This window comes from Pseudoliparis swirei, chromosome 24 (genome assembly GCF_029220125.1).
Source record: "Pseudoliparis swirei isolate HS2019 ecotype Mariana Trench chromosome 24, NWPU_hadal_v1, whole genome shotgun sequence".
In the NCBI taxonomy this organism is placed as follows: Eukaryota; Metazoa; Chordata; class Actinopteri; order Perciformes; family Liparidae; genus Pseudoliparis; species Pseudoliparis swirei.
The window spans coordinates 25,526,688-25,544,245 of record NC_079411.1 but is presented as its reverse complement, the minus strand read 5'-3'; the positions used below and the strand labels follow the sequence as shown (position 1 = coordinate 25,544,245).

General features: G+C 42.8%; 1 protein-coding gene across 2 annotated transcripts; it reads left to right on the top strand.

The window, feature by feature from the left end:
• The first annotated feature begins 971 nt into the window (after positions 1-971).
• On the top strand, positions 972-11,029 carry LOC130189881 (protein Wiz-like). Of its 2 annotated transcripts, XM_056408873.1 has the most exons (10): positions 972-1,033; positions 2,006-2,104; positions 2,656-2,728; positions 3,704-4,186; positions 4,936-5,682; positions 6,294-6,650; positions 7,823-8,040; positions 8,123-8,306; positions 8,716-8,875; positions 10,061-11,029. In XM_056408873.1, exons 3-10 carry the CDS (start codon positions 2,704-2,706, stop codon positions 10,233-10,235), a joined length of 2,349 nt encoding a protein of 782 aa, XP_056264848.1. In that variant the 5' UTR covers positions 972-1,033; positions 2,006-2,104; positions 2,656-2,703; the 3' UTR covers positions 10,236-11,029. The 2 variants fall into 2 exon arrangements, with proteins under 2 accessions (XP_056264848.1, XP_056264847.1); XM_056408872.1 differs by lacking the exon at positions 972-1,033 and having other exon boundaries at positions 1,412-2,104.
• The last annotated feature ends 6,529 nt before the right edge of the window (positions 11,030-17,558 follow it).

Here is a 17,558-nt window from a genome sequence, read left to right as displayed (position 1 = left end):
TTTTAAGACTCAAGAAATACATCATTTTCAATTATATTTCATTTACATTACATTTAATTTTAAGTGCATTCAACCATGAGTTCAAACTCAGAACATCAAGAAAGAACAATTCTTCAAGAAACCCAAACTCCAAAATGTGCTTGGAGTAAGTGCTTTCTTTATTCAAGGTATAGTCAGAAAATGTGTTTTTAGTTTTAGAAACCCTTCATGGAAGATTGAGACATTTCATCTCACCAGAAAAATATATGTCTGAATTCAGAGTTTGTAGCTGTTTGAGAATTGTAATCTAAGGTATGAAAGGTTTTACAATCAGCTATGTAATGTCAATGTATGCCAGTTAATTGCTGTTAATTTCACGGTAGGTTTTTAAAGGGTGAGTTTTTCTGTCAGACAAAGTGACAGACCTGGCCAGCCTGCAGTGGCCAGTTGTCAGTTCCGTCTTCATGGTCAGACTCAGTATCAAAATAGGATTATTGCTGTTTTATGACAGTTAGTAGACCTAATTAACGGTGACATGAAATGGAAATTGTATTTATGACGATAGAGCAAGGAGTTCACAGGTTGACACCTACTCCTGAGTTGAATTAAAATATCTGGTCAGTTTTTTAAATGAGGTAAAGAACGGATAGAAACAGAAAAGCAACTGGCCAAAATAAGAATAATGTAGGACTGAAGTAATAAAGTTCTCTTTCAATAACATAAACGTAACATAACATTTGTTATCTTCATGTTTTAATGTAAAATAAATGGTAAGTTGTACCAGTAAGATTAATTGACTTTTCAGTAAGACACTATTAACTAGACCATAACAAATAAAGTAGTAACATCAAATATTTAGAGTAATAATTTAACCATGTGGTTTTGCTTGTAGATGGTCACCAAGGGTCATATTTTGTCATCTCTTTTTTTGTAATAGCCTCAGTGCTTTTAATTTGAAAACATCCAGAATGTGTAGACCCCCACTTCCGCTGAGCTTGTGGTCAGTGTCTGAAACAGATGTAACGGTACTGAGGCAATGTGTGCAACCTTTTAGGTAAATTAACCTTCATCTACATTTGATAAGTGTCGATTAGTGTCCAGTCTCGGACGTAAGATGTTTAGCTGTTCACCGCTTCGCTAAAATCACGTTTAATTTGAACTAGCGGGCAGCTAACGTTAGCATCCTTCCAGATCAAAACAAGAGGGTGCAACAATGAAAACGTCGATTTTAAGTTCGCTTTAACTCACTTACACTTTTATAATTAACCTCAACGGTGGCCTATCGAGTTGTCCCTTTTATGTAAGTTGTAATGCGGACGATACCATTAGGAATAGAGACGATTCTTAAAATGAATGACAATTCAAGTTGCAATCGACAGCCAACATATTTCTTGACGTACAACAGACAAGTTATCGCGATATTACCATCGTGTCACGTTGCGTTGAGCAGAAGGCGGACTCCTCTAAAAGTCATAACCGGTCTAACACCGTTCACGTAGCTGTATTTAAGTCATATATTTTACTTTTCTTTAAAAAAACAAACTTATATAATATTTTGTTCAACATAGTCAATTTATTTTGCCTAAAATAAAAATAAAAAGTGTTTCCCCCGTCTTGTCGGATCGTGAGCCGTGACGTCATGAGGTTGGTTCGCGTTCGCCTTTCCTCACTAAAAGTTGGTGACAGCGCGAGCTCAATGGACAGCAATGGCCCGCGACGCAGAGGGGGCCACTTCTGCATCGCCCCCGGATGCAGCAATGAGTTTTATCGAGCCAAAGACGAAGGAAAGAGCGTCCGCTTCCACTCGTTGCCTTTTAAGCGGCAGGCGGTCCTTCGTCGTTGGCTCGCTGCGCTGCGGCGAGAGGGAAGTTCAGTCCGCCGGGGCGCGCGGGTCTGCAGCGAGCACTTCGTGAACGAGGACTACGTCGGGGAGAGTGTTGTCGAGTCCGGCGCGCTGGTGGTCCGCCCTACCAAAAAACTGAAGTCCGACGCCGCCCCCTCTGTGTTTGACTTTTCCTCTCCAAAGGTTGTGTGTTCCGCTCCTCCGACCCAGCCCGCGAGCCAAGCCGCCACCTCAGCTCCGCGCCATAAGAAAGGGGCCCGAGGACACGCCTACCTGAGACCGGTACGTTAAGTTCACCGACTCGCACCTTTCTCACCATCGTGTCTCCATAGAGTTCATTTCAGATAACAAGTGGTGATCCACTATAATTTATTCCCACACCTGTCACCGAATGCTTACTGGCGAAGCACGTATGAATAACAAGCTCTCTGATTATTGCTTTGGACTGCACCCATAAGCAGTTTTCCATCACAAGCTGTCACATTTAAGTGGTGTTGTTATAAAAGCAATTATTTTAGCTGAGAAATGCAGCACTAATTTATTGCATCTCTGCATGACCCGTGTTACAAATATGTTATTAGCATCAAGAAAAACATCACTTATCGGGGGAAAACAAAACATTAAAAATCACCATAAAATAATGTTCCCCTGCTTTATGCATGTTTTGACATGTCTAACGAGAATGGAGAAAGAAAAAGAAGAAGGAACAGAAGCATCCACGATATGTACATTTTTGCCATATCATCAGAAGTAATAGTATTTAGTTTTAATTACACCAGATGTATTGATTAATATTCTTAATGTATATAAACCTCTTCCATTTGTGTACACAGGATCTGCAGGGATTCAACTTTCTCATCCCTCAAAAGAAACCCACGACAATGTCTGCAGCCATGGATGCACCAGGTAGGAGGCAATGTTATCCACGAGCTCCTAAATAATACAATATACGCATTGTTACAACAGCTGGAAGGCGCCTGCTTGTTTATTTAATGGTTCAACACCCCGATTAGACCTTGATCGTAGTATCATTTTGATTCTTTGAACACGTTTTTTATGTTTACTATTAAGAAAACAGAATCCAGGACGTGTCTTATTTATTAATACTTATACATATTACTTCTGAATACAACATCACATGTGCAGTGATATTACATTTCACCATATGCATGTCACTCTGCGTATCTCTCTTCAAGGCCTGGAAGTTGATTCCAGTGAGTTCCGCAAAGTGTGACACAGATATGCTGCAGATTAAAATCTGGGACAGAGAGAATTGATATTAACTTGTATCAAAAGACAAAAAGCTATATTGGTGGAACCCTATAGACCAGGGGTCGGGAACCTATGGCTCCTCCGGTGACGGCATATAGCTCCCAGAAAATTTTTAGTTAAAAAAAAAAAAAAAGTCTCCACCCGCCCCCCTGTAATTTTCTCTATCGCGCCAGATTACAGCAGAAGTAATTTAAGGTCCTTTTCTTAAAGACGTCTTTGTTCTTTTATTAAACTAAACGTCTGTTATTGATCGTCTCTACACAGCAGCATGTCATTCTGTCTGGCATCATGCAGCACCAGAAGTCGCATTAAAAGCAAGACATATTTAATTCATTATCCGTTAAAAATACTATATGGCTCTCAATTAAATATATTTAGAAATATTTAGCTTTTGTGGCTCCTCCAGTTAAAAAGGTTCCTGACCCCTGCTATACACGTTTTCTTTTAAAACAAATGTTTTCTCGACAGAAGTAAAGTTTGCCAAGCGTCAACATCTTAATCAAGTCTTTACAAGTCAACCTTCAGGCTTGTTGTTTTTCTGGCGTAGAGACGTCAACAGAAGTGCTCCCGTTATCGTTGTGCTGACTGATTTCTATTTGACCTTCTCAGCAGCGACGGCAGCCCCGGTCATCTGCGAGGTCTGCGGAACGATCTTTGAGACGCGGCGGGGGCTCTCCAGCCACGCCCGCCTCCACCTGCGGCAGCTCGGCGTGCCGTTGTCCGAAAGCAGCGGCGCTCCCATCGAGCTGCTCTACCAGCTCATCCAGGACAGAGGCGACTCCCTCCCCGATTTCTCCTCCGTGCAGGGGCCGGCCCCGCTCAAAAGAGCCCCGCCGCAGGAGTCCAGGACGTCTTGGGCGCCGGACGACAGGAGCGGCTCCGGCAAAGCGGAGAGCCGAGTCGCGGCCGCGCCACAAAAGATGGACCACGGGGGACCGAAAGAGTCGCCGACCTCTCTCCTCCCCTCGTCCCCCTCTGGTCTCGTGTCGGTCGAGTCCAGAACGAGTGAAGGCGGCGGCTCGTCTTCAGAGCACCAAACCAAAGCCAAACCGTTGTGGGCGCCGCTGGAAACTGACGCCCCCATCACCTTAGGTAAGGTTCAAGGTTCACGGTTTTTTTATTTGCCGATTGCGCCGAGAACGACAGTCCAGACACGTTGGAATTGTTTTGCAGGGCTCTCCGAGTCAACAGAGGTACAAACACATTATAACTAGAGCGGGCACTCGGTAGAGCGCATACCTTCGCCGCAGCCACTTTTTTGGTCCTTGGCATGAGAGTGTGGGGAGCTTGATGTCATGTGAACATTTTGGCATTAGTTGCATGCCAATTGGATAAAAATTGACCGCGCTATGGTAAAAAGAAGATTTTGACCTTTTCATGACCTTGATCTTGACCTTTGACCCGATAGATCCCAAAATCTAATCAAATGGTCCCCGGATAATAACCAATCACCCCACCAAATTTCATGCCATTCGGTTTAATACGTTTTGAGTTATGCGAATAAGACACATACAAATAAACAAATAAATACACAGCGATCAAAACGTAACCTTCCGCAGAATGCGAATGTAATAATAGAAAATATATAAAAACACACTGTAAATAAGATGCTATAATATACAGTATTAGGGACAGTTTAAAAAAAACTGGTTATGAACATAAAAAAGGAGAGGTAAGACTGAATTATAGATGTTAAAAAAAATATGGAAAGCAGTGAGGGGAGTCGCTGTAACAGCCAGGTACCTTATTTTATTCTACGAGAGGTAGTTAGAAATGTAGCATGTGGACGTGAGACATGAGTCTGGGTTCCTTTTTACTCATCATTTTCTTCCTCCTTGCAGCTTCAGACGCCACCAACGAGGTCCATGTGTGCCAACTCTGTGGCTGCTGGTACGGGACGCGCAAAGGCCTCTCCGGTCACGCCCGGGCACACCTGCGCCAGATTGGAATCCCTGAAAGCGACATCAAGGGCAGTCCTATTGATTTGCTCTACCAGATCATGGAGGAGGAGGACCTCAAGCCCATCGACAGCGAGCAGCAGCAGCCGGGAGCGAGCACCTCAAACAGTCCCTCTAAATCCTCCTCCAAGCGACCCTCCAATCGGTGTGCTCCGCCGGCGTCCCCGGCCAGCAAGCGGCCTAAACCCCCAGTGGACTTTATCTGTATTCTGTGCGGGGAGAAGTTTGAGAATCGCAAAGGCCTGGCGATCCACGCGCGCGCTCACCTGCGTCAGATCGGCGTGTTCGACCTCATGGGCAAAATCTCTGCAATCGACACGGTTCAAGAGCTGGTCAGCAGCGGCATGCTGGAAGCCATTCCCCCTCCCAACGCGAACAGTGCAGCCGGCTCGTCTGCAGCCCCGTCTCCCTCGACGCCCCTCCCCCCGAGCCCCGCAACGTGCGCTCGGTCTCCCGTCAACAGGGCCCCGAAGGCGAAGAAAGGCTTCCGGCTGGCGGTGGACCCCCTCCTGAGGAAGCCTAAGCCGGAGCCCGTGGAGATGGAGGTGTCTGTTCAACCCAAGGGAGCCGGCGCGAACAGCGACTATCCGACGCAGAAGTCACCTGCCGCTTCAAAGCCTCTAAATGCAGGTAAATGCAGAAAGAAACTAGAACGGGCACTCGGTAGAGCGCATACCTTCGCATATCACAAGATTGGGCATTGAATTATGAACATTTTGGCATTAGTAGCATGCCAATTGGATAAAAATTGACCGCGCTATGGTAAACAGATTTTGACCTTTTCATGACCTTGACCTGATCGATCCCAAAATCTAATCAAATGGTCCCCGGATAATAACCAATCATCCCACCAAATGTCATGCGATACAAGAAGATTTTGACCTTTCCATGACTTTGACCCGATCGATCCCAAAATCTAATCAAATGGTCCCCGGATAATAACCAATCATCCCACCAAATGTCATGCGATACAAGAAGATTTTGACCTTTCCATGACCTTGACCTTTGACCCGATCGAACACGAATCAAATGGTCATAATAAATCCCACCAATACACGGCGATCAAAACATACAAATAAATAAATAAATACGGCGATCAAAACATAACCTAAATAATCAATAAATAATCAATGTTACTTTACAATAAAACCTAAATACAAATGTCAAATTAAATCGCTCCAGCAGTTTGTGTTTACCAAAGTGCGGATTCATCCTCTTTATGTTTTCCCGCCGTTCCGCAGATGTCCAATCCCAGCCACCGACGGTCCTCTGCGATTTCTGCGGCCAGCTGTTCGAGACCCGCAAAGCCCTGTCGTGCCACGCCCGCGCGCATCTGCGCCAGCTCGGGCTCACCTGGTCCATCAGAACGTCGCCGATTGACCTGCTCAAAGAGGTCATGATGCGCGGCGAAGAAGGCAAGAAGCTGTCCGTGCCCACCGGGTCCTCGGCGGGCAAAGCCGCGTGGACCTCCCAAGGCTCCAGACGGTCGCTGGGCAGCCTCCCGTCGGGGGAACCGGCCGCCAACGCCTCCACGGCACCCCTCGATTATTCCATGAAGGAGAAACCCTCGTCTGGCAGGAGCGGGGGCTCGCACACCGGTAATATGCCCACACCACGGCCATTTTACTACCATGTTATAAGATAGTGTTGAACTCTGTGACATGTTGATGAACTAAGACGCTAAGAGTCAATCCTTCAAACGCTGACCTGGTGCCATGAAAACTCACCATAACACCAACTGTCTGTTGGTCAGCAACTGAAAATATTCCTCAGAAATTGTGCTAATTATTCCAGTTTGTTAAAAACCAGATTTACAGCTTAAATGAGAAATAATTCATATTGAGTGCAACAGACAGAAAAAGAGGGATTGGAAATATCGAGAGACAGAAGTTTGATTTAGTCTTTTTTTCCCATAATGCCTCAATGCACTCTTGGTATTTCTCTTCTGTCCCTGTGAACTATGTCACTGATTCTACTGGCATGCCCTAAAATAAAATAAAATCAGTTCTAGTTGAGACAAACTCGCTGTTCAACACATGGACCACAAAGCTCAATTTTAAAAACTGCGAATGCCGTAACGAGTGGTTTGAAAACAACCTAAATCCTGTATGTGAAAAAATTCACCGACACAAAAAATCTAAAAGCGAGGGCGATTAAAAATTGCATATGGACACCTTTTATAACCCGAAGAGGGTTTAAAACGAAGAAGAAAAGAAGAAAAAGAAAAGTCATGGGAAAATAAGCTTAAAAAATAAATATATCAGCTTATAAACTAGAAGCCAATGAGGGTGCTGCAGCGGTTCTTCCATCCACATGCCAACGGTGTTACATTCATTGTTGTATATGTCGAGAGAAAAAAGCAGGATTCACTTATAACATTTAAAAACTAGAACGGGCACTCGGTAGAGCGCATACCTTCGCATATCTCAAGATTGGGCATTGAATTATGAACATGTTGGCATTAGTTGCATGCCAATTGGATATAAATTGACCGCGCTATGGTAAAAAGAAGATGTTGACCTTTTCATGACCTTGACCTTTGACCCGATCGATCCCAAAATCGAATCAAATGGTCCCCGGATAATAACCAATCATCCCACCAAATGTCATGCGATTCGGTTTAATACTTTTTGACTTATGCGAATAACACGCATACAAATACACGGCGATCAAAACATTACCTTCCGCATTTTCAATGCGAAGGTAACTATTCCCGGGAACCCCCTCGTTCGTCACGTAGACGCTGACTCCCGTCTTCTTCTCTTCTCAGACGCGTCCTGTGAGCTGTGCGGCTTCGACTTTGAAAACCGCAAGGCCCTGGCGAGTCACGCGCGGGCGCACCTCCGACAGCTGGGCATCGTGGAGTGGAAGGCGGACGGGGGCGCGAGCTCGCCGATCGAGCTCCTCAGCGAGTTGATCCGCAGGGACCCGGTGAAGGTGGCGGCCATAACCCACCGCTATCGCATGGGAGACCTATACATCAAGAAGGTGGGGGCCGTGCTTCTGATTCACAACAGGACACATACGAGCGGTGTTCGGCGGCATCTCACGGACATTCATTTGCTCTCAGTCCCAGAGAGGTGCCGCGTCGCCCTCTCTGTCCACCGACTCTGAGTGCGTCGCCGGCGGCGGCGGCCTGAAGCCCGCGGCGGGCAGGGAGCACTCGGGCGTGACCGCCGGCTCGTCCAGACACTCCAACAGCAACGCGCGGGCCATCGCGGCCCACGGCGACCTCGGCGTGCGCTCCTCACGGGGTGAGAGTTTGAAAAAGAAATAGCCGGATACAGATCTACTGTCATTTGATCAAATGAAAACATTTCTAACTAGAATAGGCACTCGGTAGAGCGCATACCTTCGCATATCACAAGATTGGGCATTGAATTATGAACATTTTGGCATTAGTTGCATGCCAATTGGATAGAAATTGACCATGCTATGGTAAAAAGAAGATTTTGACCTTGACCTTTGACCCGATTGATCCCAAAATCTAATCAAATGGTCCCCGGATAATAACCAATCATCCCACCAAATTTCATGCGATTCGGTTTAATACTTTTTTAGTTATGCGAGGAACACGCATACAAATAAATAAAATAATAAAAAAATGTCAATGCGAAGGTAAAAATGTTTCTATTACCTTTTTTTTCTTTTTGTGATTTTCAGGGGTCCACCCACCAAAACGTTTCGCGCCAACAGGGGAGGAGAATCACGACGGCAATTCCCAGCAGCCGCCGCGGTCGGGCAGCATCCCCGCCATGCTGCCGAAGCCCCCGCTCACACCTCTGGTCAAGCTGGTGGGGAAAGTCTACTCCCTCAAGTGCAGGTCAGGACAAAGTAGAGCATCACGTTCACGCTCGTGTTCAGGGCTTAGAATAACGGATCAATACCTACACCAACCGGGAAAAGAAAGTTGGAAATGTTAACATTTAAAGAAGCTCGACAATTAAATGCAGTTTGAGAATTTCTAACTAATTTAATGCAAGAATAATCGAATGAATTGTCAATACAGTGGTCACTGTGAACACAAAACAAAAATATAGGGGAACTAGAACGGGCACTCGGTAGAGCGCATACCTTCGCATATCACAAGATTGGGCATTGCATTATGAACATGTTGGCATTAGTTGCATGTCAATTGGATAAAAATTGACCATGGTAGAAAGAAGATTTTGACCCTTTCATGACCTTGACTTTTGACCCGATCGATCCCAAAATCGAATCAAATGGTCCCCGGATAATAACCAATCATCCCACCAAATTTCATGCGATTCGGTTTAATACTTTTTGAGTTATGCGAGTAACACGCATACAAATAAATAAATAAATACACGGCGATCAAAACATAACCTTCCGCATTTTCAATGCGAAGGTAAATATGTACAAAAGAAGCTTCAGCAGCATGCTGGTGGGTAATTCAATCTAAATATATGCAGCGTAGCCGAGTATTGGGACTTAATTTTGAATTCTAGTTAAGATTCCAAACTTTTTAAAGATACAAAATGTGTCAAGTGGTGTCTTTTTACTATTTATTTTAAACAAGTAATTATTTTTTCAATAATATCTTAAGATATACAGCGGGTAGGGAAAGTAGTCAGACCCCTTTAAAATGTTCACTCTTTGTTTCATTGCAGCCATTTGCTAAAATCAAAAAAGTTCATTTTATTTATCATAACTCAGCAGCCCATCTGACCATGTGATATTTCAGTTTTTCTTTTTTAATAAATTGTAAAAAAAATTCAACATTTCTGTTTTCTTCTGTCCAGATGGGGTGCTGAGTGAACATTAATGAGAAATAAAATGAACTTTTTTGATTTTAGCAAATGGCTGCAATGAAACAAAGAGTGAACATTTTAAAGGGGTCTGAATATTTTCCGTACCCACTGTATTTTATGATATTTAAGTTGGAACAAGAAGTTACAGAATTAGACAACGTGGGGTAGGAGGATCTGAACAACTGTGAAAAGACACTCAAGTGGAGGAACTTCCCTCTCTGTGCTTCTGTCCTCAGGTTCTGCGAGGAAGTGTTCCACGGACCTCTGTCGGTTCAGGAGCGATGGATCGCACACCTGCAGAAACACATCCTGTCGCTGGGCTACAAAGGCAAAGCGTCTCCTCCGGCCGCGGCGCCGGCGCTCGTCCAGCCGGCCGCGGCGCCGGCGCTCGTCCAGCCGGTCGCTGTCTAGTCCACCAAGTCTCCCAAGATTAATAACGTGTTAGGAAGAAGAAAAAAAGAAGTGCACATGTTATGTTCCTTTTCTGTCCTCTAGAGGGCGAGCATGAGCCATGTGAGGAAAGCGGCCGAGCGTAATCCACTCAGGTAAACATCCACTGAATACAAGAGATCACACTGATTCATCCCTCATTTCGATGTCCGGCGCTTTCCTCCTCCTGCTCACTTCCTACTATTATGTATAGACGTGTGTTTCAGTGCGATGTATTCAATAGTTGTCATAATTTAATGTCAGACACTGAAAGAACGTTCCGGGTCTGAGATTCTTCTCATTTGTTTTTCTTTTCTTTCCCCTGCTGAGTAGACTGGTGTGTTCGTCCATGATCTTTTATATGCTTTGAAATTGAGTCTTATATTATATACATTTATTGGTCAGGGTTTTTTACCGTAAATCTGGATGGATTCTTCTTTTTTTTTTTAAATGGAAATGTTTTGGAAAATAACAAAATCATGTAATTGATGACGACTTGGTGGAAGAAAAAAATGTAATCAGGAATGAAATCAAAGCCTCAACCGTCTTGACCATAGAGACATTGTTTCTCTTTTTGACACTTTCTTCAGGTAAAACTGCAAATACTGTGTTTGTTTTTCTGGTCTTTTACATATGTTTTTTAATACTTATATTAATTAAATTGTGTCTTGTATATAAAATAGTGCTGGATGAACAAGTTTGATCGATTAATCGCCTGATTTTTCTGTGATTAATCGCATCATGTGAATTTATGAATTAAAAACTAGTGTATTGCACGCTTTTATTTTGAAGTCATGTTATCGGAACAATATAACAGAGGTGGTCTATTCAATTCAATTCAGTTTATTTGTATAGCCCAATTTCACAAATTACAAATTTGTCTCGGAGTGCTTTACAATCTGTACACATAGACATCCCTGCCCCAAAACCTCACATCGGACCAGGAAAAACTCCCAAATAACCCTTCAGGGGGAAAAAAAGGGAAGAAACCTGCAGGAGAGAACAGAGGAGGATCCCTCTCCAGGATGGACAGATGCAATAGATGTAATGTGTACAGAAGGACAGATTTAGAGTTAAAATACATTCAATGAATATGACAGAGTGTATGAATAGTTCATAGTAGGCATATTCCACGATGCACATAAAGGGTCCCGTTAGAGTGAGGTGGTCTAGCACATAAAGGGTCCCAATAGAGTGAGGTGGTCTAGCACATAAAGGGTCCTGTTAGAGTGAGGTGGTCTAGTACATAAAGGGTCCTGTTAGAGTGAGGTGGTCTAGCACATAAAGGGTCCCAATAGAGTGAGGTGGTCTAGCACATAAAGGGTCCCATTAGAGTGAGGTGGTCTAGTACATAAATGGTCCCGTTAGAGTGAGGTGGTCTAGCACATAAAGGGTCCCAATAGAGTGAGGTGGTCTAGCACATAAAGGGTCCCATTAGAGTGAGGTGGTCTAGCACATAAAGGGTCCCAATAGAGTGAGGTGATCTAGCACATACGGTCCCGTTAGAGTGAGGTGGTCTAGCACATAAAGGGTCCCGTTAGAGTGAGGTGGTCTAGCACATAAAGGGTCCCGTTAGAGTGAGGTGGTCTAGCACATAAAGGGTCCCAATAGAGTGAGGTGGTCTAGCACATCAAGGGTCCCAATAGAGTGAGGTGGTCTAGCACATAAAGGGTCCCGTTAGAGTGAGGTGGTCTAGCACATAAAGGGTCCCGTTAGAGTGAGGTGGTCTAGCACATAAAGGGTACCGTTAGAGTGAGGTGGTCTAGCACATACGGTCCCGTTAGAGTGAGGTGGTCTAGCACATAAAGGGTCCCGTTAGAGTGAGGTGGTCTAGCACATAAAGGGTCCCAATAGAGTGAGGTGGTCTAGCACATAAAGGGTACCGTTAGAGTGAGGTGGTCTAGCACATACGGTCCCGTTAGAGTGAGGTGGTCTAGCACATAAAGGGTCCCCGTTAGAGTGAGGTGGTCTAGCACATAAAGGGTCCCAATAGAGTGAGGTGGTCTAGCACATAAAGGGTCCTCGTTAGAGTGAGGTGGTCTAGTACATAAATATATATTTATATATACATATATATATACATATTTATATATATCAAAATATATATATATGTATATATAAATATATATACATATTTATATATACATATATATATCTAAATATATATACATATATATATATAAATATATACATAAAATATAAATATATACATATACAGGACTGTCTCAGAAAATTAGAATATTGTGATAAAGTTCTTTATTTTCTGTAATGCAATTAAAAAAACAAAAATGTCATGCATTCTGGATTCATTACAAATCAACTGAAATATTGCAAGCCTTTTATTCTTTTAATATTGCTGATTATGGCTTACAGCTTAAGAAAACTCTAAAATCCTATCTCATAAAATTTGAATATTTCCTCAGACCTAAAAAAGATTTATAACAGCAAAACAAAATCAAACATTTGAAAATGTCCATTAATGCACTCAGTACTTGGTTGGGAATCCTTTTGCACGGATTACTGCATCAATGTGGCGTGGCATGGAGGCAATCAGCCTGTGGCATTGCTGAGGGTTTATGGATGCCCAGGATGCTTCAATAGCGGCCTTTAGCTCATTTGCATTGTTGGGTCTGGTGTCTTTCAGCTTCTTCTTCAGTCAGTGATGGTTTGGGGAGCCATGTCAGCTGCTGGTGTTGGTCCACTGTGTTTCATCAAGTCCAGAGTAAATGCAGCTGTGTACCAAAAGATTTTAGAGCACTACATGCTTCCGTCTGCTGAAAAGCTCTATGGAGATGAGGATTTCATTTTCCAGCATGATCTGGCACCTGCCCACAGTGCCAAAACCACCAGTAACTGGTGTACTGACCATGGCATTACTGTCCTCGATTGGCCTGCCAATTCCCCTGACCTGAACCCCATAGAGAATTTGTGGGGTATTATGAAGAAGAAGCTGAAAGACACCAGACCCAACAATGCAAATGAGCTAAAGGCCGCTATTGAAGCATCCTGGGCATCCATAAACCCTCAGCAATGCCACAGGCTGATTGCCTCCATGCCACGCCGCATTGATGCAGTAATCCGTGCAAAAGGATTCCCAACCAAGTACTGAGTGCATTAATGGACATTTTCAAATGTTTGATTTTGTTTTGCTGTTATAAATCTTTTTTTTTACTTGGTCTGAGGAAATATTCTAATTTTATGAGATAGGATTTTAGAGTTTTCTTAAGCTGTAAACCATAATCAGCAATATTAAAAGAATAAAAGGCTTGCAATATTTCAGTTGATTTGTAATGAATCCAGAATGCATGACATTTTTGTTTTTTTAATTGCATTACAGAAAATAAAGAACTTTATCACAATATTCTAATTTTCTGAGACAGTCCTGTATATATAAATATAGACATATATTATTTGGGGGCTATTTTTCATGTTTATTCGAGGGTGTTGTGTGGAGAGAGAATCAGATGAGTGGAAGTTCATGCTCACGTTGTCTCTCATGGAGGAATGTGTGAACACATAAATCACTGAATTAGTTTGTATTGGGTGTATTTTTCCATCGGGTTGTATCTGTTTGTGTCGTTGTTTAACACATTTTCCTTTGTTTACACATTCCTCGTAACATCAAGGCTTAATGTCCGTCGGCCGCCGCGTTGCATCATAACTGCATCTCCCCTTTGTTTGAACTATCTGGTGCTTACAGTCATCGATAAAATATCAGTTTCAAACAAAGCATTGTTGTTGTGAAAATGTGGAAAACTTCAGTCAGTTATCGGAGCTTGCTATGTTGTCCCTCTCCCAATAAAAGTATGTTTCTGTACTTTACTCCCGTTCTGAATATGTTTCCATCCTCGGACTTTATGTTCATAAATGTGTCTCGATGTCAGCGGTGGATGTAAAAGCATATTTGGTGGAGGTAAGATTTGACTTCTCTGAGCTGCAGATCATTGTGTTGACGAGGGGTCAAAGATCTCCGACACCTGTCTGGCGTCTGCACACAGGTCCTCCATCACTCGTTTATTATCATTAATACATTTATTTAACCAGGAAAAGCCTCATTGAGATTTAAAATCTCCTTTACAAGAGAGTCCTGGCTCAGACAAGCAGGAGCACATTAAACTAAGTCTCAGACGTACAACATAAAACAGTGACAGACAATATATATATATAAAAATATGTATTTGTTTGAAGATATTTTTTTAGATCATCAGTAAAACTAAGACTCAAGTCATCTTATCCCAGTTCACACAGGTGCACATACCTCAGTCAGAAAAAATAAATCTACGACCAGATGAAGCTTCCTCCAACTCTTTGAAAACATCTAAAGAACCGATTACCGGAGACTCAAATCAGTCTGCAGAAAATTCCGTAAACCCCTTTAACCCTAAAGAAACCCCCCTCTAAACCTAAAACCCCATTAAACCTAAAACCTCTTTGAAAACCTAAAACCTCTTTAACCCTAAAAACCCTTTGAACCTAAAACCCCTTTAACCCCAAAAAACCTAAAACCTCTTTAACCCTAAAACCCTTTTTCTCATTTCGAGACGTACATCAGGGACAGATAGCCCGAGGAGGCCTTGCGCGTGTCACAGAGTGAAGACTTTGTAGCTTCCAGCATTTTTCTGATAAATTAACCTTCATAGATAAGCTGGACGTACGTTAAGAATCGCCTCTTGACAGCCAAAGGAAGTCGAAAGGATTAAATTGGAGAAAAAAACTCTTAATAATCTGTCTCCCCTGCATTCTGCACTGTTATATCCTCAACAAATGCAGTATACATTGCAAAAAAACATAATTTCTCAAATTTCACTCCGATCTCGTCTCATTTATTCTTCAGAAAAGATGATGCGGTACATTTTATTCTCAAGATGGACGCCTCTGTGGATCATCCTGACCGGGCCTCGTGTCCTGCAGTGATGGAGAGGCGGTGGAGATGATCTATGAGAGCATAACTCCCGTCCTGCTCTCTGCTCCGCCTCTGCTGTACATTTGTGATTTACCACCTCGGGGGCGCGGCCATCGTTGCAGTCGGCCTCCAGGAATAATAAGACTGAATGACATGGAAATTATATTAACCTTCCCATTAATTATGATTTTATAAAATGTGGGGGACTAGATTTGATGACTCATCTTGAACCCGGGAAAGGTGACATATATTTTCCAATCATGAGGTACAAACAGCAGATACAACGATACTTGACCCGCAGCTGTTGTGTGGAGCGGGCGGAGCAAATATAACATATCAACGCTGAGTTATCAAATACTGATAACTGCTGTACACAAAACACATCTTTACCGACTATATCTTGAATAAAAACAGATTAGCACTTGAAGGGCACTTACTCATAATATTACTTATAATATTACTTATAATATCACTTATAGTATCACTTATGGTATTATTTATGGTATTACTTATAGTTATACATATAGTATAACTTGTGGTATTACCTATCGTATTACTTATATTATTACTTATAATATCACTTCTAGTGTCATTTATGGTATTACTCATGGTGTTACTTATAGTATTACATGTAGTATTACTTATGGTATGACTTATAGAATTACATATAGTATTACTTATGGTATTACTTATAGTATTACTTATAGTATTACTTGTAGTATTACTTTTGGTATTACTTATGGTATTACTTCTAATATTACTTTTGGTATTACTTATGGTATTATAATATCACTTATAGTATTACTTATGGTATTACTCATGGTATTACTTATAGTATTACTCATGGTATTACTTATGGAATTACTTATGGTATTACTTATGGTATTACTTATAGTATTTTTGTAGTTTGCTTTCTTGAAGAAATGCTATTTTCTATAGATTAGATTATATATTCCTTTATTAGTCCCACAGTGGGGACATTTCGGGATCACAGCAGCGTGTGCACATTAGAGCATTATTAAAAGATAAGAATAAAACACAATAACAATACTAAATACTAAATATACAGAGGAAACAGAATATATACACCAGGCAGTGAACAAAGCGGATCCCAGCAGGTTAAAGTGGTCAGGACGATAAAGTGCTGAGTGTGCCAACATCTCCAGCGCTCTGCTGCAGTTTGTTGTTGTTCTGAGTTTGTACTCATGGTTGATGACTTATTGAATATTGTGAGTCGCTTTGGATAATCATGTCGCGTAACTGTCCACCACACTCCCATTTAAAATGTTTGTTTTACTTTGATCAAAAGCTTCATGAAAGATGGCTGCCGTGTTGTTGTGTATGAAGCAGATGATAAAGCAACACAACAACAACAACAACATGTGGAAAATACCTGTAATCATTTTCAAGCGAACATACAGTATTAAGCACAAATGTCCTCTACCCCAACTGTATTTGTTATTTGGGAGGAAAAGAGGGGAACATACTTTCTGTCCGTCCTGGAGTTCGACTTTGAGTCTGGAAGTTTCTTCCAGTGGGATTTATGTTTCTTGGAAGAAGATGGAGTTTCATCAAACGACTTTGAACCTTGGATTATTCCCTCACGGGACAGATTTACCGAGACCGTGCAGCTCCAGCATCTGTAACAAACATCCACCGTCTTGTACGTGTGTGTGTGTGTGTGTGTGCACCACCGGGAGTGATCACGGTGGCATGTCCCGTCATTTCCAGGCAAAGAGGTTATGATTATGTCATCAAAGTGCATTTGGCTGCTGTGGTCAGCATTTTCTTCTCAGACTCCACACAGACACCGGACACCAGAGACGAGCACAGAGCCTTTTTCCTTGGAGGGGGGGGGGGGCGGGGGGCGTTATGCTGCTGGTTCATCACGCCGTTGCTCAGGTGACCTCGCGTGACCCCTGCTTTGAGGTCACTGCAGATCCTGGATCAGCTTGTAAAACAAGCAGCGAATAATTCCACTGATTTACGGATGATTCATCTCACTGCCAAAAAGCTTTCTGGAATAATCCAGACCCAGAACCGTATTTGTGTATCGGGCCTCCGTTGAACAAGAAGTTTAACCAGCAGAAATTGTGCAAGAAAAAATAAAACATGGCAGCAGCTCACTAAATGTTTTCAATAGCATCAGATGTGACGGATCCTCTGGACCTCTACCGGATCCTTTGGACCTCTACCAGACCCTCTGGACCTCTACCGGACCCTCTGCACCTCTACCGGACCCTCTGGACCTCTACCAGACCCTCTGCACCTCTACCGGACCCTTTGGACCTCTACCAGACCCTCTGGACCTCTACCGGACCCTCTGCACCTCTACCGGACCCTTTGGATCTCTACCGGACCCTCTGGACCTCTACCAGACCCTCTGGACCTCTACCGGACCC